At 34.8% G+C, this 22,389-nt stretch overlaps 1 protein-coding gene across 1 annotated transcript in view; it reads left to right on the top strand.

Annotated features, from left to right (window-relative positions):
• ADGB (androglobin) overlaps positions 1–22,389 on the top strand; it is an 89,731-nt gene that overhangs the window by 47,441 nt on the left and 19,901 nt on the right. The window contains exons 18-25 of the mRNA XM_017737275.1: positions 403–570; positions 2,555–2,693; positions 8,155–8,289; positions 9,643–9,736; positions 11,257–11,391; positions 12,193–12,346; positions 15,452–15,639; positions 17,193–17,377. Of these exons, the coding sequence (XP_017592764.1) occupies positions 403–570; positions 2,555–2,693; positions 8,155–8,289; positions 9,643–9,736; positions 11,257–11,391; positions 12,193–12,346; positions 15,452–15,639; positions 17,193–17,377 (1,198 nt within the window). The remainder of the gene's footprint in view (positions 1–402; positions 571–2,554; positions 2,694–8,154; positions 8,290–9,642; positions 9,737–11,256; positions 11,392–12,192; positions 12,347–15,451; positions 15,640–17,192; positions 17,378–22,389) is intronic.

The raw sequence follows: 22,389 nt of genomic DNA, 5'->3' as shown, positions 1-22,389 counted from the left end.
CAAATACTAATTTGTCCTTTTATAACAGAAGATGCTGAGCCCTACAGCTGACAGTCTTATTATCACTGCAGTACAAAGTCTCTATACGGATCTTACTTTTGATTAAATTTCTTCGGACTAATAATACGGGAATAAATTTCCTAGGACTAATAATATGGGAATAAATAATGAATAGATATGGTGCCTGTTATTTATTTCACTAGCTAAAATCAGTGAGAAATTTATATGTTTTGAATATCAGAGATGTAATTGATTTTACAGTTTATAATAACAACTGCATGAATTCAGGAAATTTTTTTACTTCATCACAGAAAGAAGGCTTGTATTCTGTCATAGTCCAGAAAGAAAACAAAATCTTAAAGCAATCTTTCTAACGATGGTTGGTTTATTGTCTCCCCCCAGGAGAGCTCTCGATTTGTGGAACAGGCTACAGCTATCCTGAAAGCTGTTGGAAATGTGATAAATAATTTCAGCAGTAAGGATGAACTTCCTAAAGCCTTGAAGGAATTGGAAGTAGCTCATTGTCCTCCTGGCCTCCATGGTACTAAAATGGCTGAAGAAAATGTCAAGGTGAACAAACAATTTTAATGAATGCCTATCTAAAAGCTACAGAAGCTGGACAACTGCTTAACATTCTCATTACTCTGTTCAAAACAATGCCTGTGCATTTAATAAGGACCACCTGCATGCTCTGAATGTGGCCTTCGTTATAAAGTGTAAGCCCAAATGGCATAACTTGCAACTGTATGATAATTACCTTCTTTTAATAAGAAAAATTTCAATGTGCACAGAGTAGCACATTCTAAATTGAGTCTATTCTTGTCAATCTAGTTTAGCATACTTTGGGGAAGAAAGCATGAGCTGTTTTTATATTACAACTTCCTTTTGAATTTAAAACATACTACCTGAAATGCAGAAAAGTCTAATGGCTCCTTTCTGTGCCTAATGTTGATGGAACAGGAAAACATTATTACAGCTTATATTTATGAAGGCAGTAATGAGTTCTTTCATTCACAGTATTTTTAGTTGGTTTTCTTTGTTTCTTGAAACTGCAGCATTCTTACTTAACTTTTCTGCTCTGTATGTATGATAAATTAAAGGTACATGATGAAAACATTACACTTTTCTGTAGATCTCTATGCTATAGCTTTCCAATATTGTAAAAAGGGGAGCAAAAAATTTTTTATAGAAACACTAATTTTTTATGTGTATGCAAATGTTGATAATATTGCTATAATTTGATTTTTCTACAGTCAGTAGCTTATATATTCCAGATTCATTTATTTTCATCAAAGTACTAGAAAGCTCACACAGTTTAGGCTGTATAGTTTAGAACACTGAATAGAAGAAAGGGTTTAATATTTTTATAATCACTGCTATTAAAAATTAGAACACCTAAGGTAGCAGTTTTAAAGATGGGCTTGACACCAGGCTCAAATTCAGCAAAATAAAAAAATTAAAAGAGAATGATTACAGGTGCATCACTCATAAAAGAGGTAATTTTCATGCCAAGTCCACCAGGGAAAAAAAAATTGGTTTGAACTCAGGAATGGAATATACAAATTTTAAATGCATATGCTCGTATGAAATATGTGCAAAACTTAGAGACCTTAAGAAAAATTCAGGAGTCATAAACACAGATATCTCTTCATCTCTCCCCCTCTAAGAAAACCAATGTTTAGCTGAAAAAGAATAAAAAGACAGAAATTGGATAAATGAAAGGCACTGAGCTGACAGTGATTCAAGAATGAAAATATGGAAATTATCTGTCTTTAATACAAACAGAGAAAATATATTCTGAGTGCAAGAAAGAATCTACTATATTCTTTCTTCCCTAGTCTTACAAATTTAAAAATAAAGGATGTGTTTATTAGTATTAAAATACACAAATTGTTTCCAGAAAGCAGAAAAGTATGAAACTAAGGGCAATGAAAGAGAAAAATCATGTCTTTTCCAGTAAGTTGTTACTATGTTCTTCAAGTCAGATTATGAAACAAATTCTGAAAAACACTCTAAAATTCCCATCTACTAGGAGTGGGGGAGGAAGAGACTGGATTTCTGATCTTTAAAGAGCATCAATATGTCAAAGAAAAGAAATAGTGCCAAATCTTCCCATGATGTGGCACCTCCTAATCTAGAAAGCATTCCCGTTCGGTTATCAGTCTCTGTTCTCCAACCTTGGGTTTAGAAGTCCCATTGTCATGATAGCAATTATAATATGTTCTTCTGTCTTCTGGTATGAGGCCATCAACCCCCTATGCATAAACTAGTAGGATGTTTTTGGGTGATAAACACACTGTAGAATAAGTAATATTTTCTTATTTTTATAAGCCAGACATGAAACAGGTTTTCTCTTGATTGTTGTCTTGAAGCATTGTAGTCCTGCAGTTGGGATTAATTTTCAGATACAGTATTTGTTAGAGGAAGTTAAATACTTCATTTATACATCATAAGAGAAGAGGGGAACAGTTTTTGAAACAATAATGAGAAGCAGTATAAATCAGTCTTTAGAAATGAATCATTCTTTTAATGCTTTTCCTCTTTCTGATTTTAGGTTTTCAATAATGCATTTTGGTATTTGATCAAATCTGTATTGGACAAGAAGGATCTTTGCAGATATAAATTTGCCTTCAGATCCTTCACTTTGGATTTTAAAGACACTGATATTTCTGGGGACGACACTGTGTTTTCAGGTAACGTATTGATATTGCTAATCACTTCAAACATATCTGCCCACCCTTATTTTCAGGGAAGTCAGCTCTTCTCTGTTCTTGTTTGTTCTTGCTTAAGTAGGCACAGTTAATTTTTAAGCCTAGGACTTTTACTGCTGACAGCACATCTGAGGCTCATCTCAGAATAGAAATGATCCTTTTCCTTGTTCTGGAAAGTATGTTTACCCTTTGTTAATTTATAAGACTGCCCTTTGTCTTCCTTGAGTTGCATTCGTCAGTATTGACAAACATTAACAAACATCTCCATTTTTTTACCTGATGTACTGCAGCTCCTCACTTTTGTTCATATTATCAGCTGAAAAGACCTTAAATGCATATATTGTTCACAAAATGAGAGTGAATGAAGACTCAAGTTAATACCTTCACTGAAAGTTCAACTATTTCTTAGTGATGGGTTGAGAGGTTTTTGTTTGGTTGCAGTGGGGAGGGGTATTTTAATTTTTTTTGTCCTGCTCGCTTGGTTGGTTGCTTGTTTCTTAAGTTTGCTGTTCGTGAAATTATTGTATTGCCTGGCTAATGTAGCGTGGAACCAGCTACAGCACCATCTGCCTCTTCTCCAGCCTGTTGTTAGGGTGTCCTGTGTACCTGAACATAATCTGAGAGGAGCCATTGGAAAGCCAACATATTTATGAAAAGCAGGGATAATTCTCTTCCCTCTGTTTCTTTGCTTCATTTTTTATGCAGGCTGGAGGCATATGCGGTTACAATTAAGTTTGCCTGGCAACCAAATATATGGCTCTTCTCCTTTTTAGGACTTATTTTTCAGTCTCTGTAACTTTTTAATCTATTAATATTAGCATTTAATTTATTAACAAAAGCCTTATGTATATGGTTTCACATCACAACAGAAAAATCATTTATCTGATTGGTGGGAAGAGACATGATCACCATTTGAAGGCTTTTTATGGGGACTTAGCTTTTCCTCTGTCTATTGTGAACTTACAGAATATAAAGTGTTTCTACTTGGTCAAACAAAATGGTACCAGCTTCCTTTTGATTAGTCAGTTTATTATGGAAAATTAGTATAAAAAACTAAAAATTTATACAAATATCTTTACTGACTACTGACACAATGTTGCAATACTTCTCTCCTTTAAAGAAAGCACTTTTAAGTATGAATGCTTGTCTCTCTTTACTGGGAACTTTCCTCTGAATCTCCTCTCTTCTGAAGGTTATTCTCCTGTGAGACATCAGGTATTTTTCAGAGAATTGCATCCCATGACAAGAGTATATTACAAGGGTCAGCATATTGACATTTATCACACCACTTGAAGTAAACACCACCTGTCACATTTTTAAAGATAACTGTGCTACTGATTTCTGTATTCAAAAAAAAACCTTAAACACTTGTCAGCAATAGAAGACATTTTTAAAATAGATTTGAATAATTAGCACAGTTGACAGGTTGTAGCAAAGATCTCATATAAATTACTAAAGTATGAGATCCACTGTGACAGAATATTTTTTAGGAGTTGGGCAGTGAATCAAAAAAGTGGGATAAATATATGGAGAAAGTTCTGTTTCAGTTTTGTTTCCTCCAGTGTCCAAGATATCCTTTAAAATTATTTTCTTTTCTAGAATTAAATTGCAAGAGATCCCTTTGGGACCAGAAAGGTAATTGTTTCCCTTTGGGTTTATTGACACTGGACATTTTTTGACCTTTCTTAACTTTTTGCCCTGCTTAATAAATGTTGCTTTGGAGTAAATGCATGCTTTTGTCCAGGCTCCATCCAGAACCCTAAAGAAATAAAGCATAAACCAAGTGAAATGTCAAGGAAAGACAGGTAGATAGCGGGAAAAACCAGTTGAAAACTGCACTGTAGAAAGGCCTAGAAGGATTGGCATCAGCTTATTGCCCTGGCCCACGTTAGTACTGCTGCATTGTCAGGTTAGTTGCTCAAGTCTTGTCACAACTTGAGGTAGTTACTCTTTGGAACCTAATAGACACCAGTGTAAACTACCATAACAGATGACTGAAATATTTTTGTCATCTGTGTCTGCAAATATATCAGGTTAAATGTGAGCTTTTTTTGAAAGATGACCTCCATTTTATGTTGGCATATTCATTTTCCACTGTGTGCTGTATTAATCTCAGGGTTTACCAAGGGCAAGGATATTATGATTCACAGCAGTTAGTGGTCATGCCTGGTAAGGTTTCTGAGAAGCCACCCTGAAAATGGTCTAGTCATATTTATTTGTCTGCCAACTATCCATCCCCATGGAGCAAATAGCAGAAGAGCCACAAGAAGCAAGTGGAAGATCATGCCACGTGAACGTACGCAAAAAAGATGGAAGTGTCTGAAGCTGAGTGCTTCACCATGGCATGGCTCTTCCTGTTGTATTCTGGAAAGAGAGTGAATAAAGGGGCCCTGCAGAACTTTGGGCAGGCATGAGGTGCTGAATTTACAGAGGTATGTGATGCTTCCTGGGAAAGGAAGCGCATATCAGGATGATGTTACACAAGAGACAGTGTTGGCAATTCAATACTGCCTGCCTGCTCTCTGTTGCACATGTTCTTTGTTTACCTTGTCCTGGTTTCATTGGGCCCAGTAGTGAGCCAGTGGTCTGTGGCACTGATTTTCAGGAGTCTCAAACACTTGAGAGTCATTTAGGCACATTTCAAGGGCTACATTTCTTTCTCATGGATAAATTCCAACTTTGAAGTTGGAAGTGAAGTGCTCTGTGCATACCGTTCTCTTAAAACCTTCTGGTCTGAATTTTTATCTAGAAGTCGAGCTGTTCTCTATAAACTTATCTGTGAAACTGTATTTGAGAAGTCCTGCTCCCGCTCAGTTCTTTTTCAGAACAAGCTTCTCTCTCCTCCAGAAGCATAGGTTCAGATGAGTGATTATACAGTTTTGTTGTGTGACTGAAAAGGGAATTCTTAACATTTGTTTTTTCTTGCACTTTGGATTTGAACTTGAGTTCCCCTAAGAGGTGAGGGGAAGTTGGACATTATTTGGTTGAATATGTGAAGTGCCTCTTGAGTACATGCACAATACTCCTTTTTCAAAAAAATCAGTGTTACATTGCCTCCAAGAAAACTGCAGTGATTTTATGGTGAACAAAGTCTTGCTAGGCTGCTTTGAAAGCTTCATTTTTATTATTAGCAGGGTGTTTTCTGATTAACAGCTGAGGCGTGTCAGAGATTTTTGACAAACCTGTGTTCAATCATAATGTCAAATTTGAAACATGCACTAGTTCAATATTGATTGATTTAAAGCATTCTCTAGTTCAATAATGATTGATCCAAAGCATTTCAGAGTACACATTTCTCTGCTTATAAGAAAAAATAGTAAGAAAGGTTAAGTAAAAAAAAACCTTTGAAGAAAATATTGTGAAGAAAAATATTTTTGTTCCTATGACATTGTATAAAAAAATTAGAACAAAAAAGAAACTCCTTTGGAATATATACTTTAGGAATATATACTCATACTTTTTGGGTTTTGGCCTGATCTGCAGTAATTTGTGACAGTTTCTATAAATGGAATTGATTTCTGTGTGACAGTCCATCCAAATTTTTTATATTTGTGTTTTCAGAAACAGTTTAACATTTAACTAACTGCGTGTATAGCCATATATTCTTTATCCTCACAAATGAAATGTTTTATTTATAGAGATATAGGTACTTATTTCTAGTTATGGAGGCCACTTGACATTCTCAGTGGATGAAGTTTGCAGCTGATTCATAGGGCAACACCAGACCAATACTTTTTGTGTGTACTTTTCTATATTATTGATTCCTGTTCCATGTTAGGATGTTCTTACTCATTAAGTCAATCTGTGTATGTGTGTGTTCATATATATACAACTTTTACTTTATAATACATTATTTTCCCTTATATGGGGAATGTAGGCTCTGCAGCAGAACTCATTCTTCCGAGCTAAAACATGTGCTGAAAATTGAAGTCTATTTCCCTTCTGTGAAAATAATGATTAGTGGGATCAGAAGTCATCTTGCCACTGTGTTATTTAGTTGTAAAATAGACAAGATTGTAGATTGGACATATTCATTTTGAAATGTGTTACAGTGATGAATGAATGGGAGAGCCAAAACCTTTCCAGAGGTGCACAGACAGGACTCATCTTAGAACATGTTAAATTCCAGTTGAGTATTAGGAAGCCATTTTTCACCATAAGGCTAATCAAAAATTGGAAAAGAAAATTAAATTATGGTCTCCATGATTATGGAAGTATTAAATAATGGACTGGACATTTACTCAAGAACATGAGCAACCTATTCTAAATTCATCCCACTTTGGATGTGGGATCAGACCAGATGACCTTCAGGGGTCCCCTCCAGTCTGTATTATTTTGTGATTGATTATATGCTTCTCTTTTATAAAAGTGGTTGTGCCATTCATATTGTTGAGTTCTAATCTGGTTTATATTGAAGTGGGCTTGTGTAATCTTTCAGCCCCCAAGTATTAAAGAAGCTTTCTAGCATTTGCAAATGCAATAGTGATAAGAAATGATGGTTTGAGAACACAGCCAGATTTAGCAATATTGAGTAAAAGTGATTAGATTGAAATGTGTGATCTGGCTGATGAAAGCAGTATCTTAAGATAGTTTGTTTGCCTGCAGTGTTGTCTACATTTTTCAAGCAGATTCCTCTTCTCCTTTTTGTTTGTTGGTACTTCCTTTTGCAGCACTTCTTCCTTCCTATCATGCTGTCTTGGTCCCGTTGGTTTCATATGTGTGCAGTTCCAAACTACCCCCAGGCACTGGCCTCTTGGAGTGTTGCTCCCCACACCCTTCCCTAAGTCCTGGTGCTGATGGCTCCCAGGATGCTAACTTTAGGCAAGAATGCCTTCAAAGAGCTCATTGCTAACCTCTCAGAACCTACTAATTATGTTCCACTTCAAAACTCTTTGGTAACAGAAAGTCAGTCAGATAAATGAACTCTCCATTTATCATAGATCTTACCCTTATTCCATGGCTCCTTTGCCAAGGCTAAACAAAATGTTTCAAACAACTCTGGTGTTTAAATTATTATTTAATAAAATAATCAGATTGAGAGACAGAAGTACTTAAAATCTTGTGAAGCTCTTTTAAACTGTGTACAGAGTCAGACTTCAGTGTATCAAATCCTCTTGGTTCATGTTTGGAAGAATATTTTGAAATTACAGTAGGAAACATGATTCTAAAATGTGTCCTGCAATAGCTGTTCATGAAGAGAAAAATTAAATTATTTGGTGTTTGGAATTAGCAAAATAGCTTACATTTTGACTTTGTGTAATTACACAGTATATTTTCTCTGCTTTTATCATGATAAAAAAAATTCAAGAGTAATATTTTCATCATAAAAATTTTAAGCTTAAAATAACTCTCTTGCTATTTTGTGTTTATTTGGGTTTTTTTTTTCTTTTTAAATTCATTAAAGGCAGCTTTGTTGATGTTGCTCATTCTCCCATTCCTTCAGAGAGCAGTGAGGAGAAATCCCTTAGTAGTTGGGAGAACCAAACTCCTACATCTGAAGAAGCAGCAGCAGCTGTCAAACTTCAAGCCATCTGGAGAGGGACCTATATTAGGAAAATACTGAAAAGCAGAGAACCAGGTGTGTCATTAAAAAATGCCTTTAAAAAATGTTTCATACTTCATCTTATTCAAATCTTCACTCTAAAGAGTTTTTTACTAATTAACATCTAGGTAAAAGTAACTGAAACTAATGAAATAGAACTTAGAGTTCTATTAAGTACACCTAACCACTTAGTTAGAACATATGATACTAAAAGTGTGTGAAAGATACACCCTCCCTAGATTTGCATAGATACTAAACCAGAATTTACATTAATGTAGATTTAGGTCAGAGCTGGGCTAAATGTTAGGGTTTTTTTCTGGAAATGTAAAGGAAATCATAAAAGAACCTAAGCATCATAATGGGTAATCAGTGGAGCACACGCAGTATTGAAGTCTGATGCTGTCCTCCAAAGATACTGTGCTGACACTATCCTTCATTCTTATGCATATAGATAGAGAAATCTTGCATAGCAGTTCAAGACTTGTAGCACATTTCCTATTCAGCAATTCTGTTATCTCAGCTGGAATACTGTGTCCAAGTGCAGTGTCCACAGTACAGGGAGAAAGATAGATAACAGCCGCAAAATTCTGAGTAGAGTTGTAAGGATCAGGATTAAATATATGCCTTGTACTTACAGGTTAGCTTGTAATGTCAGAAAGATCAGATGAAAAAAAGACTTTGCTATAATCTTTAAGTACCCACATGAGAAAAGGAATTTGATAGTAACAGGATCTTTAGGCTGAGATCCAAAGATTGTGACTTGAATCCGTACATACTCAAGTTAGAAAAAATGGCATTTATTTTTAAAAGTTTATTTGTTGGAATAAACCAAGATTTGTGTTGTACTACTGAAAACTTAAAAATCAAACTGTCTAGTCTTCATCTGTATTCCGTGTATAGAATTAGACACCTTGAGATGACAACACATCCTGTTATCTGAGTTACCCAACATGGGTGGGATGAATTACCCATTGGAGCTGTCCAATTCTTTTCCTTTTAGCTACACAGATAGTTTAGGTACATCCCTACCCCTTCCTGGTATCTGCAGATGAAAGTTGCTGGGAGTTAAATAGCCTATTCTCTGAGGCCAGAGATTGCCACATATCACTACAACATGTTACAGTAAAAAAAACTGTAAACTGGAGAAAATATTGATCGCATCATTTTTGCAGTTGTAGGAGTGCTGAAAAGTACAAAGATGATGATGAATGGAATATACTCTGTCAAAGGAGAAAACAGTTTTCAGCTCAGTGAGACTTCTGTAAAACTCCAAATAAATAAGGCAATTTACTTGTGCAAGTGGCATTTTTCAAAAGTATTTGGCAGGTGTAATTTAGAACAATAAAAAAATTGGATGTTATAATTTCTAACTTATTTTATTATCTCTAGGTACTAAAGAAAACACTGATGTTGAAGAAACTTTGAAAAACCTATGGACTGTGATTGAGTTAAATTTTGAACAGTGTGCTGTAACGTTGTTAAGGTAATCATGCAATAAACTATTTTATTGCAGGCAATTGTCATAAACTCCTATTTCACAAAATAAACATAGTAAGGGTATTATTAGTGTCAAAATTACAAAACCCTGATGGAAGGGATGAAATGTTTTTACCAAATATATGCTATGCTTTATTCCGTGTACTCTACGTGAGTAAAATCTAATTTTTAGGTATGTTACAGATTTTTTCCTACAGTTTGAGATAGAATATTACCTTTTCCCTGTGTTTAATTTTTTTAGTATTTGGTAGGCTGTTCCATAAGGATAGATCTGATACTGATTCCTTAGTTAAACAGTTAACCAGTTGTTTTAAAGAAACTTTTTGATTTGTGCTATCTGTTAAGGAATTGTGGTTAACATAAGAAAGGAGATAGCTATACTATTTAACTGTAACCAGTTTATTATCTCATATGGGGACTTTTTTGTTGCATTTGCTTGAAGGCAAGTAGATGTATTTCTAGGTAGATTCTCTCCCTGGTATTTTATTACAGCTTTTGAAAAGACAGCTATTCTAATTTCAACAGTGTTCATTAAATCATTTGCAAGCATGACACCCTTTGGGGATCCCATATTTCCATTAAGTCCTTCAAAAATCTCTGTGCAAGTGTTCACACAACTGATCTAGCAGTAAATCAATTCTTCCAAAGATGAGGAGTGCAAACTGACAATAATTACTGCCTGTGGATATAAATCCTCACTCCTTATAAGCAGCAATTTGAGCAACACTCACACCAGGTATAATTTTATATCACTTTTTAGTGTTTCTAATCCTGTAAAATCTGTGTACATTGATGGGATCAGGACTTTGCAACCACAGCCTTGTTTTAAGTATTAGCCATGCATTTTAGATTTGCAGCATCTCTACCTCAGCAAGGATGAGATGCAGTTTTCAGTCTGCCTTCAGACTTTTGAAACTTACGGGGTTCATAGGCATTGTCCTGAGGGATACATTTGAGTGTTAAAATCATGCTAATGTACTCGTGCTTAATGTTTTTTTAGCAGCTGACAGATTTCCATTTAACATAACAATCTAGCGCCTTGGCCAATAAGTTTTGCTTTTATTCCTTTGTTGTTCCCAAAAGTTTTAAAACTAAATAAGGGCATTTTCATCTCCTAATGATTCCACAGCTTTAAGACGACAACTCAGTTATGCTAACTGATATTTATTTAAAAAAAAAAAAAAAAAAAAAGAAAAAGAAAGAGCAAAAGTTTTGTAGAAGCCATAACATTTTGGGGTATTAGAAGCAGCCATAGTCATGGGTAGACTGATGAACAGAAATATGTGCATATATTTGCCATGAGGTCTGAAAGAGCTGATCCCTCCATTATTCTTTTTTTTTATTTAAGAGTGAACAGCTACTAGAGAAACATTAGTAACACATTTTATGTTGTTGTTTTACATTCATGTACAAAGTACTTATGCTTCATGATCAGCATAAGTAAAAGTCAGCATATATATAAATGCCATCCTGATTAGATTTAAGTTTTTGTTTTCTGCTTTCCAGAGAAATGTTTAAAAGAAACTGTAATTCAGTTGAAAAGTTTCCTTGTTATGAAGATGAATGGTGTAAGACATATTTCACTGACTATGCAGTAACATATGCTGATCAACCACCAAATGCATGGTTTCTGGTTTTCAGGTGAGTTTCACAGAGCCCTATACAACTCCTATGGGGAAGTAGTATTGATACACTGTGTTTTTCCACTAACCTGCTTAAAATCTTACTTCTTATCTGTCTGCTTTCCTTAAATTCTGATGTATACTTGTTCTGGCTTTGGCAGGAACAAATTTCGTTTTCTTCTTCATTTCTTCTTCATTTTCTTGTTAGTAGCTGGTACAGTGCTGTGTATTTGGATTCAGTGTGGGAATAATGTTGATAACACACAGATGTTTTGGTTGTTGAGTGCTTACCCCAGGTCAAGGACTTCAGTGTCTTATGCTCTGCCAGTGAGGAGGTGGACAAAAATCTGGGAGAAGCACAGCCAGGACAGCTGTCCTGAAGTGGCCAAAGGGATGCTCCATACCACAGAATGTCATGTTCAGTATATAAACTGGGGGAGAATTGCCTGGAAGGGGGCTAATCACTGCTGAGGAGCAGGCTGGGCATTGGTCAGTGGGTGGCGACCAATTGTATTGTGCATCACTTTCTTCTGTTGGGTCCTGTTACTCTCTCTCCCTCTCCTTATCATTAAAAATATTAATATTATTAGTGTATTTGTTAGTATATTTTGTTTGAATTGTTAAACTGTTCTTAACACATGAAATTTATATTTTCTTTCTGATTCTTTCCCTCGGGTGGGTTGGGTGTGGGGAGTGAGTGAGCAGCTGCATTGTACTTAATTGCTGGCTGGACTTAAACCATGACAATATTTTTGATTTGTGCTGCACATACCCTTTTATTTGTGAAAATAATTTTGATATAATTTAAATATTTTTTTAGAGAAATATTTATTGTCCCAGAAGACATGCTTGTATTGACAAAGGTGTTTACCACTATCCCTTCCTGTAGACTTCATGTTCTTGATAATGACACACAGGAGGAAATGCCACATGCCTTTTTCAAAGTCACACCTCATGTTTATCCCAAAAATAAGGTAAATGCAAGAAGTTGTTGTGAAAAGTATAATTTTAAAAATAATAACAAGTGCCCAGATTCTGTGGAGATTTTTATCTGTTTCTTAGTGTTCTACTTAAAAGTACACCCTTATTTATCAGCAAATTCAAACAGAGACCATCACTGACCTGCTTCTGTGCTAAATATTTATTACTGAACTTTTGATTATTCTCTCCTCTGTCGTCTTTTCCAGCTGCTATTATTATGGGGTTTTTTTCTCTTTTATCATGTGTAACAGTGAGTGAGCACAGTAAACTTTGAACCAATGTTTAACTTGTGGCCATAAAAATTTTGAACAAGGAATGATAAGTGTCCATCCTTTCTTCCCATGGGTACAGCACAGTAGCCTCAATGATTGTCAATTAGTAATGAAAATGGCCCTTATATTGGATTCCTGTTCTTCCCTATTGAAGAAGTCCCCTCCTAAAGCAACATTTCTGTTATTGTTTGCTAAACTAATGGTTTATATTTTGTAATATTAAATGTGGCTAATAGCAGTAAAGAGTGATTTTTAGAGTACTAAAACACAGTTGCGCAGGCATGCTGTATTTTTCTACTTGTTCTTATTTCATTTCTCAATCAATGAGCTCCTGAGTTCCTCAGTAAGAATATAACCTTATACTCTACAATTTAGCTTGTCTTCTTCCTATTTCTTAATAGTTGATTATTGTTTCAGTGGACCTGCACAAGCTTCTGAAAGCTCTGTTGATACTTTGACAAGACATTTTGCAATTAGCAAACACAGAATACAATGGTATTATTTTAATCTGTTACATTTCTTTATTACAGTATTTTGTAAAAAACAGTCACCAATGTAATACATCAAGCAAGAAATTATACAGTATGCCTGAATTCTTAAATGTCAGTATTATTACATAAAAAGTCCCTTTTTTAAAAAAAATACACCTACCAGTTCTGCTTCAAAACTATGACTCAGCAGTTTACAACAGAGCTAAAAAGGAGTCCTGTCAACAGATACTGTTTCACTGCTGCAGAGACACTCCTGGAACACACTAAAGTTCATTTCAGAATGATTGACAGTAAAGATTAAATCTGCGCACTAGCACTAAAGTCTGTCTTCTTTTTGCAGACATTACAGCCTAAATAGAAACTGGCTACTTGCTTAGCATTTGGATTTTTTGGGGTTGCATTAAATTTTCTTATTTTGTGGTGTTTTCTTTCCACTGCTAGATACAGTTGAATTTGGTTTAGTTCTTGGTGGTCTTTTTTTAATTCTATGCTTTTTATTATTCACAAGTCTTTTGAACTGATTGTAGAAAAGGACAGAGATAAGCACTCGAGCTGCAGCTGACCTACATAGATAAGTTTAAGAAATCATCACTACCACCATGTTTAGTCTAGAAAATAGAAGTCTGTTTGAGCAAGGACACTGCTCAGTTATTTGTCTTGACTAGTAATAGAAGGACATAAGGGAATCATCTTACTTTGCCATAAAGCTAGTTTGGGTGGTATATTAGAAAGCAAATCTTTCTGATTCTAGAGACAGTGAATTGTAAAAAGATATCAAAGTAAGTAGTGAAACTTCTGGAAGGTTTTTTAAGAAAGAGACATAAATTTTTTGGGGGTTGTTGAGATCTATTTTCTTATTTCTTAGTAGTGACTTGATCTTCCTACCAGACACAAAATTCAGTTATTGTGCTAATTGCTCGTAGTACTCAGAAAGTGCTCACTCAAACTTTTGGTCCTAAGTCTAAATTTTCTGGATATTTATAGTGAGCATTAAGATTATATAACATTATCTTTATAAATAGGTATACAAGAGAAATTGTTCTTTTCATGCACCCCATGCTGTCAGAAAGCAGTTGAATATCTGGCTAAATCCTTCTCAGTTTCCAGGTGTACTTGATAAGAACAGAGGGGCCTGTGACTCTATGCTTAACTAGATGTTTAAGTAAATGAGTTCTCCTGAATGGTTACTCTGAGTGATTGCTGTTACCTTGTGGTGATTAAAGGTTATAAAGTGCCTTACAGCTACAATTGCACAAATTGAAATAATTAATAATTTATTTTACTTTCATTCTAAATATTCAGTATTCCTGGAGTCCCAGCCCTGCATTATTGGACACTCCTAAAATCACAACCCTATTTATTATAAGGATTTTTCAACAAAGCTGTTTTTGCTGGTAAATGCTGGTTTCTTTAAACTGAATTTAGAAGAGGACTAAAAGAGCTAAAACCTTTCAAAGAATTTTCATTTGGACTATTTCTTGGGTGGAACATGACATTTTAATGTTTGAAATAGAGAGTTAGTAGGACTATTCAGAGTACATGAAGAAGGGACTTAATTCTGAGTTCCCCTGTAACATTACAAGTGGCCATTGCACTCCTTATATCCCTTTTCCCTGCCCCTGCCTTTCAAGTAATCACATTCATATTACCTTCATTTTCACAAATATAAATCTATCAAAGTTTGAAACTTTTTGTGTTATATCCTGGCTCCTTATATTCCTATTCTCAGGATTCATAAAGAGCACCTAAATCTGCACCAGCCTTATTAATTGTGTGTTACATTTTGTGGGTTTTTTTACTTGCATTTTCTAAAACTAGAAATATTTTTTCTTAAATCAATACCTTCACAAAAATAAGAATAGTATCTTGGAATTTCATGCTTTACCTGCAATGGCATTATTGAATTAGGGTAAATGTTAATTTAACCTCAGATTTGAAGACCAAAGTAATCTCATCTCTAAGTTTCCATGCAGCAAACTCATCCACCTCTACTTTCGCACTGCCTAAGCATGAAGGAGCATTTTAGATCATCAAATAATTTGGTTAGAAAGTGACTGCAGGGCATTGGTTGTGTCTGCCCCTAAAAACACCTGCCAGCTTTGCAGTTAGATGAAATTGTATTTAACTTGCTATGTAACTTTCTGCAAAATAAAAATTGCTAAAATTAGAGACGCTTCATAGATTAGAATAGACTGGTGTTGTAATATTCTTGCTGATGAAGGACATCTTATTATATTAATAAGTGTAATGGACAAAAAGTGTATTGCCCGTAGTCATGGAGTGCATTTTGAGTAGTGTTATTGCCACATAAAAATGGCTTGTTTTCCCTTTTCAGAAAGGATACACTTTTGTGGCTGAAGCACACACTGGTGACCAACCTGTGGCAGCTGGAAAATGGAAGCTCCGCTTCATCAGTTCCCAGAGTCCACTTCCATTTCTCTCTCGTGAGGCTGTAAATAATATCTATTCTACTAAACAATTTAAGGAGTATTACATCCCCAACGATGAGTTTCTACTGTTTAGGTAAATACTGAGAGAAGAATGAACAAATTCTGGTTCTTATATGGGTCATCCCTTCCAGAAAAGTGTGTTCTTTCCTCTTTCTTAGAAGAGGAGAATATTGATGCAAGTATCAGAATTTTATGGGCTATGAAATTTAACATTTGATTAGTGAAAGTGTTATTTTGTGAAATATTGCCACTGCTTAATGAAGAACAGGTGTGAAGTACACAAACTTTAGCTTTAAAATCAAAATTCAATATTTTGCATTTCTATAAGATCAATCTTCTCCATATGCCAATTACTGAAATTCCACAGTATTTCTGGGGATTAAATATGTATTAAAATCAAGATTTTGCAGGTGCAGAAGAGACATAAAATTTGATTTTTTTCTCAACTATGGAGATAAAGCTTTAATTATTACAGGAATAAAACATTTTTTTCCTGATATATGAGACTAATTTCCATCTTGCAGTATTGGCAGAAAAATTTGTGTATGTTTTATTTTAGCATGCTGATTCTTTTAGGAGAATACATTTAATAAAAATGTGAGTTGGTTTTTATTAATCCCTTTTTATTGATTAAAGTTCATTAAAATCCCTTCTGAGTTCAGAACTGACCATTACTAAATTGCTATACTGAAGTTTTTACACAAAGAACTACACACTGCACTACAACAGGCCCTGTGCTTAGAGCTGATTAAATGTGTATATTTTGAAGGTTAATTCTAAAATATTTTACATTGATTCCTGAAGGCTTTTTTCAATATTTCAAACCAATGGATTATTCTTGAGATAGAGGTCTCTTTAAGAGAAGGAATCACTTTCAGTATAAATGAAGAAAGCATGTAATGGAAATATAACAAATGCACTGAAATTTTGTAAAACTCTCTTTCTTGATGATTTTCATTCTTTTCTCCCTTCTGATGTTACCATTCTTTAAAAAATATTATTTTAAGATAGTTACATATTTTTAGCTCCAAATGTGCTGAAGTCAGGGTGATGGATTTTTTTCTTTGCTTGTTTGGTGACATTAGTCATAACAATTGGAATTTATGGACAAAAAGCATATAATACATAAAGCAATGGGTCACAACAATTATTTAAATTTTGTCCTCAAACTCTTATTTTACAGGTTTTTAATGTCACAGTCTTTTAAGCTGACCAAAGCAGCTGCTGCTATCAAAGGAGATATCTCCACCCTTTTGAAAGCAAATAATTATTTTTTTTTCCTCAGGTACTTTTTTAATTATACAGTTCCCTAATGTGGCTAATGTTATTCAACAAATAAAAGTACAGTAGGAGGTTAAATGCCTATTTGGACATTTGATAAGGTAGTGGAAAAAAAATAGCTAGACCACCCCTTTTTTTCAGCAGCAGAAGTTGCTTTGTTTGTTGATTCACTGCACTAAACTTCACTACAGGAAGCGTAGCCCATCCTATTCCAGGAAAACAGTTGATTCAGAACTCAATTTTAATTGTCTGCTTCCAGTTCAGCACAACATTTAGGTACTTTCCTAAAAAAGAATGATCAGGTATAGTTGGTTATACTGCTATAATTTTTTTCTTCCTCTTTAGGTATTTTGTAAAAGTCACAGCACCACATACTGCTACATTGCAGGTACAAACGTCTAATTCAGATGTGTTCATTAAACTACAAGTCCTAGATAATGAGAAGGAAATTACAAGTGTCATTGGAAAGGGCAATGCAGTCATCCCAGTTTTTAGTTTCTGGGGTAATCAATCACTTCTGAGCTCCTACTGTAAGTATTGTATGCTGTATTTGATAATTTTATTCAGTCTTACAGAAACTTTTGATAATCACAGAAAACACTATTTTTTCCTGCTCTTTTCATTAATCTCTAATTGCTTTGACATTGAGTGAAATCAGCTACATTTTTGAGCAATGAACAGAAATCCTTGGCCCTCAACACTGAGGAAAGTTACTGAAATTATTGATTGAAATAAGATCTCCAGCCCCATTTTTTTCATCTGCCTTTTGGTCTTGTATTATAACTACGTAAAGAGTTTCATGGATAGTGAAATAGCTTTTCAGCTGAAAATTTGTATGCATATACTTGCCTTGTCCTCAAGAATTGAAATATATTTTACTTTCAATATCTTGCAACTATTTGTTTGATCTTACAGTTCAAAAATTTGGCTGTTAGGAAAGTGATGCTCAGACCATGAGGCATGGTAGATAATTCACAGATTGCACTGGGCCTTGTGGTCTAAATGCACCATCCTGAGCCTCAGTCCTTTGAGCAGAAGCACACATTTTATTGGTTTCTTATCCATCATAGGAGCCCCAGAGCACCAGGTAAAAGACTCTTTAATAAATGATGTAATATTTATCCTTAAGAAAAACTCTCAATTTTTCACTCTGCTACAGCTTGAAATGATACTCATGGAAATAGGAGACACTGAAGTAAGAGCCACTTGCCCCAGACTTGGAAAGTTGCAACAGAAGATATAAATGCCCATTATACTTTGTCAGTTCTTTACCATAGCAACTTAAATACTGAGAAGAAGTTAAAACTCTCAGTAACACTTGAATTTAAACAAAATTTCATTTGTAACAAATGTATTTGAAAACTACAGCAAACACTTTAGACACTTTTGGCTGAACAGTTGAATCTGAGAAGCCTATTTGCTCAAAGTCAGGCTATTTTATTTTATTTTATTTTTTAAATGTAATTTTATTTTATTTTATTTTATTTTATTTTATTTTATTTTATTGCCATTCATTACACTGCAGTCTTGTCAGCTCAGTTCTTAGTGATAAAAACCAGTGTGTGTTTAAAGGTCACCTTTCATAAGTATGCTAAAATCCATGTACTTTCTCTAAGTACTTTGAAACTAGTGATGGTACCTAACAAAAATCCAGCTGACATCAGTTAAAAGTGACCTTCTGTAGTCCAGAAAACTAACATTCTGAATCTACTGCATGCCCAAATCTGGCACCATGTAAATATTGGGAGAAGAGGCAAGAAAGAAATTGCAGCCAATCTCTTTTCAGCAGTGGCCAGTGACAAGACAAGAGGCAATAAGCAGAAACTGAAATATAGGAAATAAGTTTAAGCATTAGAAAAGGTGATTTGGAGTGCATGGTTGTTCAGTTTAGGGGGTTTTCTTTTCTTTTCCTTTTCTTTTTTCTTTTTTCTTTTCTCTTTTCTTTTCTTTTCTTTTCTTTTCTTTTCTTTTCTTTTCTTTTCTTTTCTTTTCTTTCTCCTTTCTTTTTTCTTTTTGTTTGTTTTGTCTTTTTGTTTGTTTGATTTTACTGTTCTTTTGGTTTTGGTTGCTTTTTTTTTTTTTTTAATAATTGTTTCATTTTTACTCTCAATGCGTCAATCACTGCCCAGAGAGTGGTTTTGGATTCTTCATCCTTGGAGATTATTAAAACCCAACTGGATCTGGCTGTGAGGAGCCTGCCCTAACTACACCTGCTTTTAGCCACTGGATTGAGCTAAATGATCTCCAGAGGTGTCTTCCAGCCTCTTCCAGGAGCATTCAGCCTCCAGTGATCCTGTGATATCAGTTAGTAGTTGTGGCTTATGTTTTGTGGGGTTTTTTTTCTTAATGATACAGAAATAGTCCAGTTTCCTTGGATGTGCTGTCCCACTAAGGAAGTATTGATTTACAAATGGACTTAGAGATCCTTCAGCTTGAGATTTTAGCAGTAGTCTGCCATCATCTCCCTCTGATGTAGTGTTAAAACTTCAGGTTCACTCCAGAGGGCAGTTAGGTTATCCAGACATCCTCTTTCATGCTTCATTTCCAGACTTTCAGAAGTTAGAGGTCTGCCAGACTCAGTACTCAAAAGAGTTACCATCAGACACTATTGGCCATTTGTTACTGGCATTTTTTATGATTTGATGAAATTGTGGATGGGCTGCTAAAAACTAGAACAAAACTGGAATGAAGGTTTTGTCATCTGAATGTACTCTCGGCCAGTGGATTGACGTTTGATTTTGAAGTGCTGTTTAACTTTACTGTTCAAAACCAATAAGTACAGTTGAATGAGGTACATAATGCTTAGACATACTTTCAGCAATGGTCCCTGTAGTGCTCAGGTAACTTTAAACAAAAATTAAGTATCTTCTGCCTGCCTCCATTACACTTCTTATATGTAATAGATTTTAGAGGCTATTGCCATGCCATCTTCTTCGATAATCTTCATTTGTTTTCCTGTTTTCTATACACCTCATTTCTTAATCAAATGATTTCCAGTTTATTTGTGTACTATTTTGAATTATTCGTTGTAGCTATGTGTTTCAATTTTGAAATTAATTCTTCATAAGAATTACGAGTTTGCTTAAATGAAACAGATGTTTATAAGCAAACAAGTCTGCTGCTGTACTCTCAATGGACGCTACTATACATAAGATATGTAAGATACTAAAGTCTTCAGTTCTTCTATGAAGACTCCTAAACAATAAATCTTCTGTAAACCTGAGTTTCCCTATTTGAGCATATTGAGAACCTGAGGCAAAGACAATATGCTGAAATACTGCATTATTGCTTTGCTAAAGCCCAAAATAGCATTATATTTCATCTGCTCACCTCCACTATTTTGAACTATGGAGTTTCCAAACATGATGCTTTAGAATAATGTATAATATGAAATTCAAATGCTTTATGGGAAAAAATAATTTATTTAATCATATTTATGAAACATCTTGATTTCTGTCTCAACTGCACCTTGTTATGACCAGAAATGTAAAATTTAGTCCTGTGAAGACCATGCTTTTAAAATGTAATTCCTCAGATGAAAACATTAGGGTTTTAAAGGAAGTTATAGAGAAGCTGTCATGATTCTTTCTGAGTTACCAAGATCAGCTACCAAGTAGCTATTTTTGGTTACTGGTTTTTGAATATGGAAGTGGAATAGTAAATTTAATAGTACACTGGTGGAAATAGAAACAGGAACGTATAAAATAGCTCATCTTAGGATCAGTATCACAATAGTGGCAGTGCCAAGTTACCCTCAGTAACGTGAAGGAGAAACTTACTTTCAGGAAACTGTCTTGCTGCAAAGATGATAATCTGAAGAACTGCAATAAGTTAAAAGGCACAATCAAGTGACAGAGAAGATAAATGGGTTCCAACAGATGCTGGAAGGGAGAGGATGGGGCAGAATAACTAAAAGGGGCATTTTGCCTTTGCCAGTCTACCAGGATGCATATGTGAGAACTTTGCAAAATATCCTTAGAAATCAGACACACACATTCTAGCTCTAATGTGCTGTGATACAAATAATTTCTGCTAATTTAGAATTATTTTAATCCATCATGAATTATTCAGTGAAATACCTGTTACATTAACCTGATTGAAAATAGTGAGGTTTTTGTATCAGGGCCTATTCAGCAGTGGCAGCCATAAAATTGTGTTATGATTTTAGACTATATTTGAAGTTGAAATGAATATTCTGATGCTCTTTAAGTGTGTGTGAATATATAGAGAGTTACCATTGAATGAATGAATGACTGTGAAGCTGTCACTGTTTGTTGGTTTTTTACTATTACTTGTATTTTTATGATACTAGACCAACTGGCCTTAACACTGAAGTTCTTTTCCTATTAATATACATCCTGTATATCACAAAGAATATACTTTGTGTAGAATCTTTCATAGCATCCAAACAAAATGAAAATATTGTGAAATGTACTCAGTATAACCAATATGACAGTATTGTATTATGCAACCTACTGAGTGTCTCTAGGTTCAGTAGTGGTTCAGTTTATGGCATTGTAAAAGCATGGTTCTTTGCTATTGTCAAAAGTGTTTTTATGGCCTGTACTATAACAGTATAGAAACACTCAGAAACACTGATGCCAAATTCAGGGGGAGATTTGTACAACTGACATTCAATACAACAAGATTCCTTCTTTGTTCTCTAAAAAAGTGTGTTTTCTCAGCATAGGAATAACCAGAAAACACTGCTGTACCATTGGCATCAAACTTGTTAGTTAAGACAGATACAGTCCCTACATTTGAGACTTATTCACTACCACACATGTTCTGCCTCTCATAGAATTGATCACTGTGTTGCCAGAAGTCCTCTTAAGTGACATTATTGTGCAAGCATCACCAATAAAACATTATCTCTCTTGCCCACCCACAGCCTGTTAATTCATCTCAAGTCACAGCTGTTCTATAAATGTCTTTCACAGCTCAAAACCTACATTAAACCACTTGATTTTGAATATATTTACCTCTTTTGAGATGTAGCAGATGACTTTGACCTTGAAAATTTGCTTGACAATAAAGGAGTTACATATTGACACACACTGCAAGCACAATTCGTTTTGTTGATATAAGCACAGTAGTTGCATAAGCACAGATGGGCAAAGTGAATGTTCACAATCCTTTCATTTTCCACAGTAACAGTCTGATATAATCCTCTCACAAAGTATCAAAATATCTTTCAAATATTTTCTTGAAACTGGAAGCAACGCAGGTAGGAGTTCTTTCTAGTCAGAACTTAGGAAAACCAAGAGTGACATATACATATTTTTGTATGTAGTAAGAAAACTAATTTGGTGTTACAGCACTACCTGGTGACCATTGCAAGAATTGTTGGCTGTGTATGTATTTTGGGAAGCTTTTCCAAGTGATCTTTCCTGCAAGGGAAAGAGAATGAGTCTTAAGGGGGATTCCATCATTCTGAGATATCTTCATGGCAGGATCTCCCTCTGGGAAAATCATGATAGAACTTTTCAATACTCAAGCTCTTCAGGTTTAGGAGAGAGAGAAGAGGAGGATAGCGAGGCAT

The sequence above is a fragment of the Corvus brachyrhynchos genome, unplaced genomic scaffold (assembly GCF_000691975.1).
Source record: "Corvus brachyrhynchos isolate BGI_N302 unplaced genomic scaffold, ASM69197v1 scaffold6, whole genome shotgun sequence".
NCBI classification, from domain to species: domain Eukaryota; kingdom Metazoa; phylum Chordata; class Aves; order Passeriformes; family Corvidae; genus Corvus; species Corvus brachyrhynchos.
Note: the sequence above shows the minus strand (reverse complement) of the source record. Positions and strands in the feature narration are given on the sequence as shown.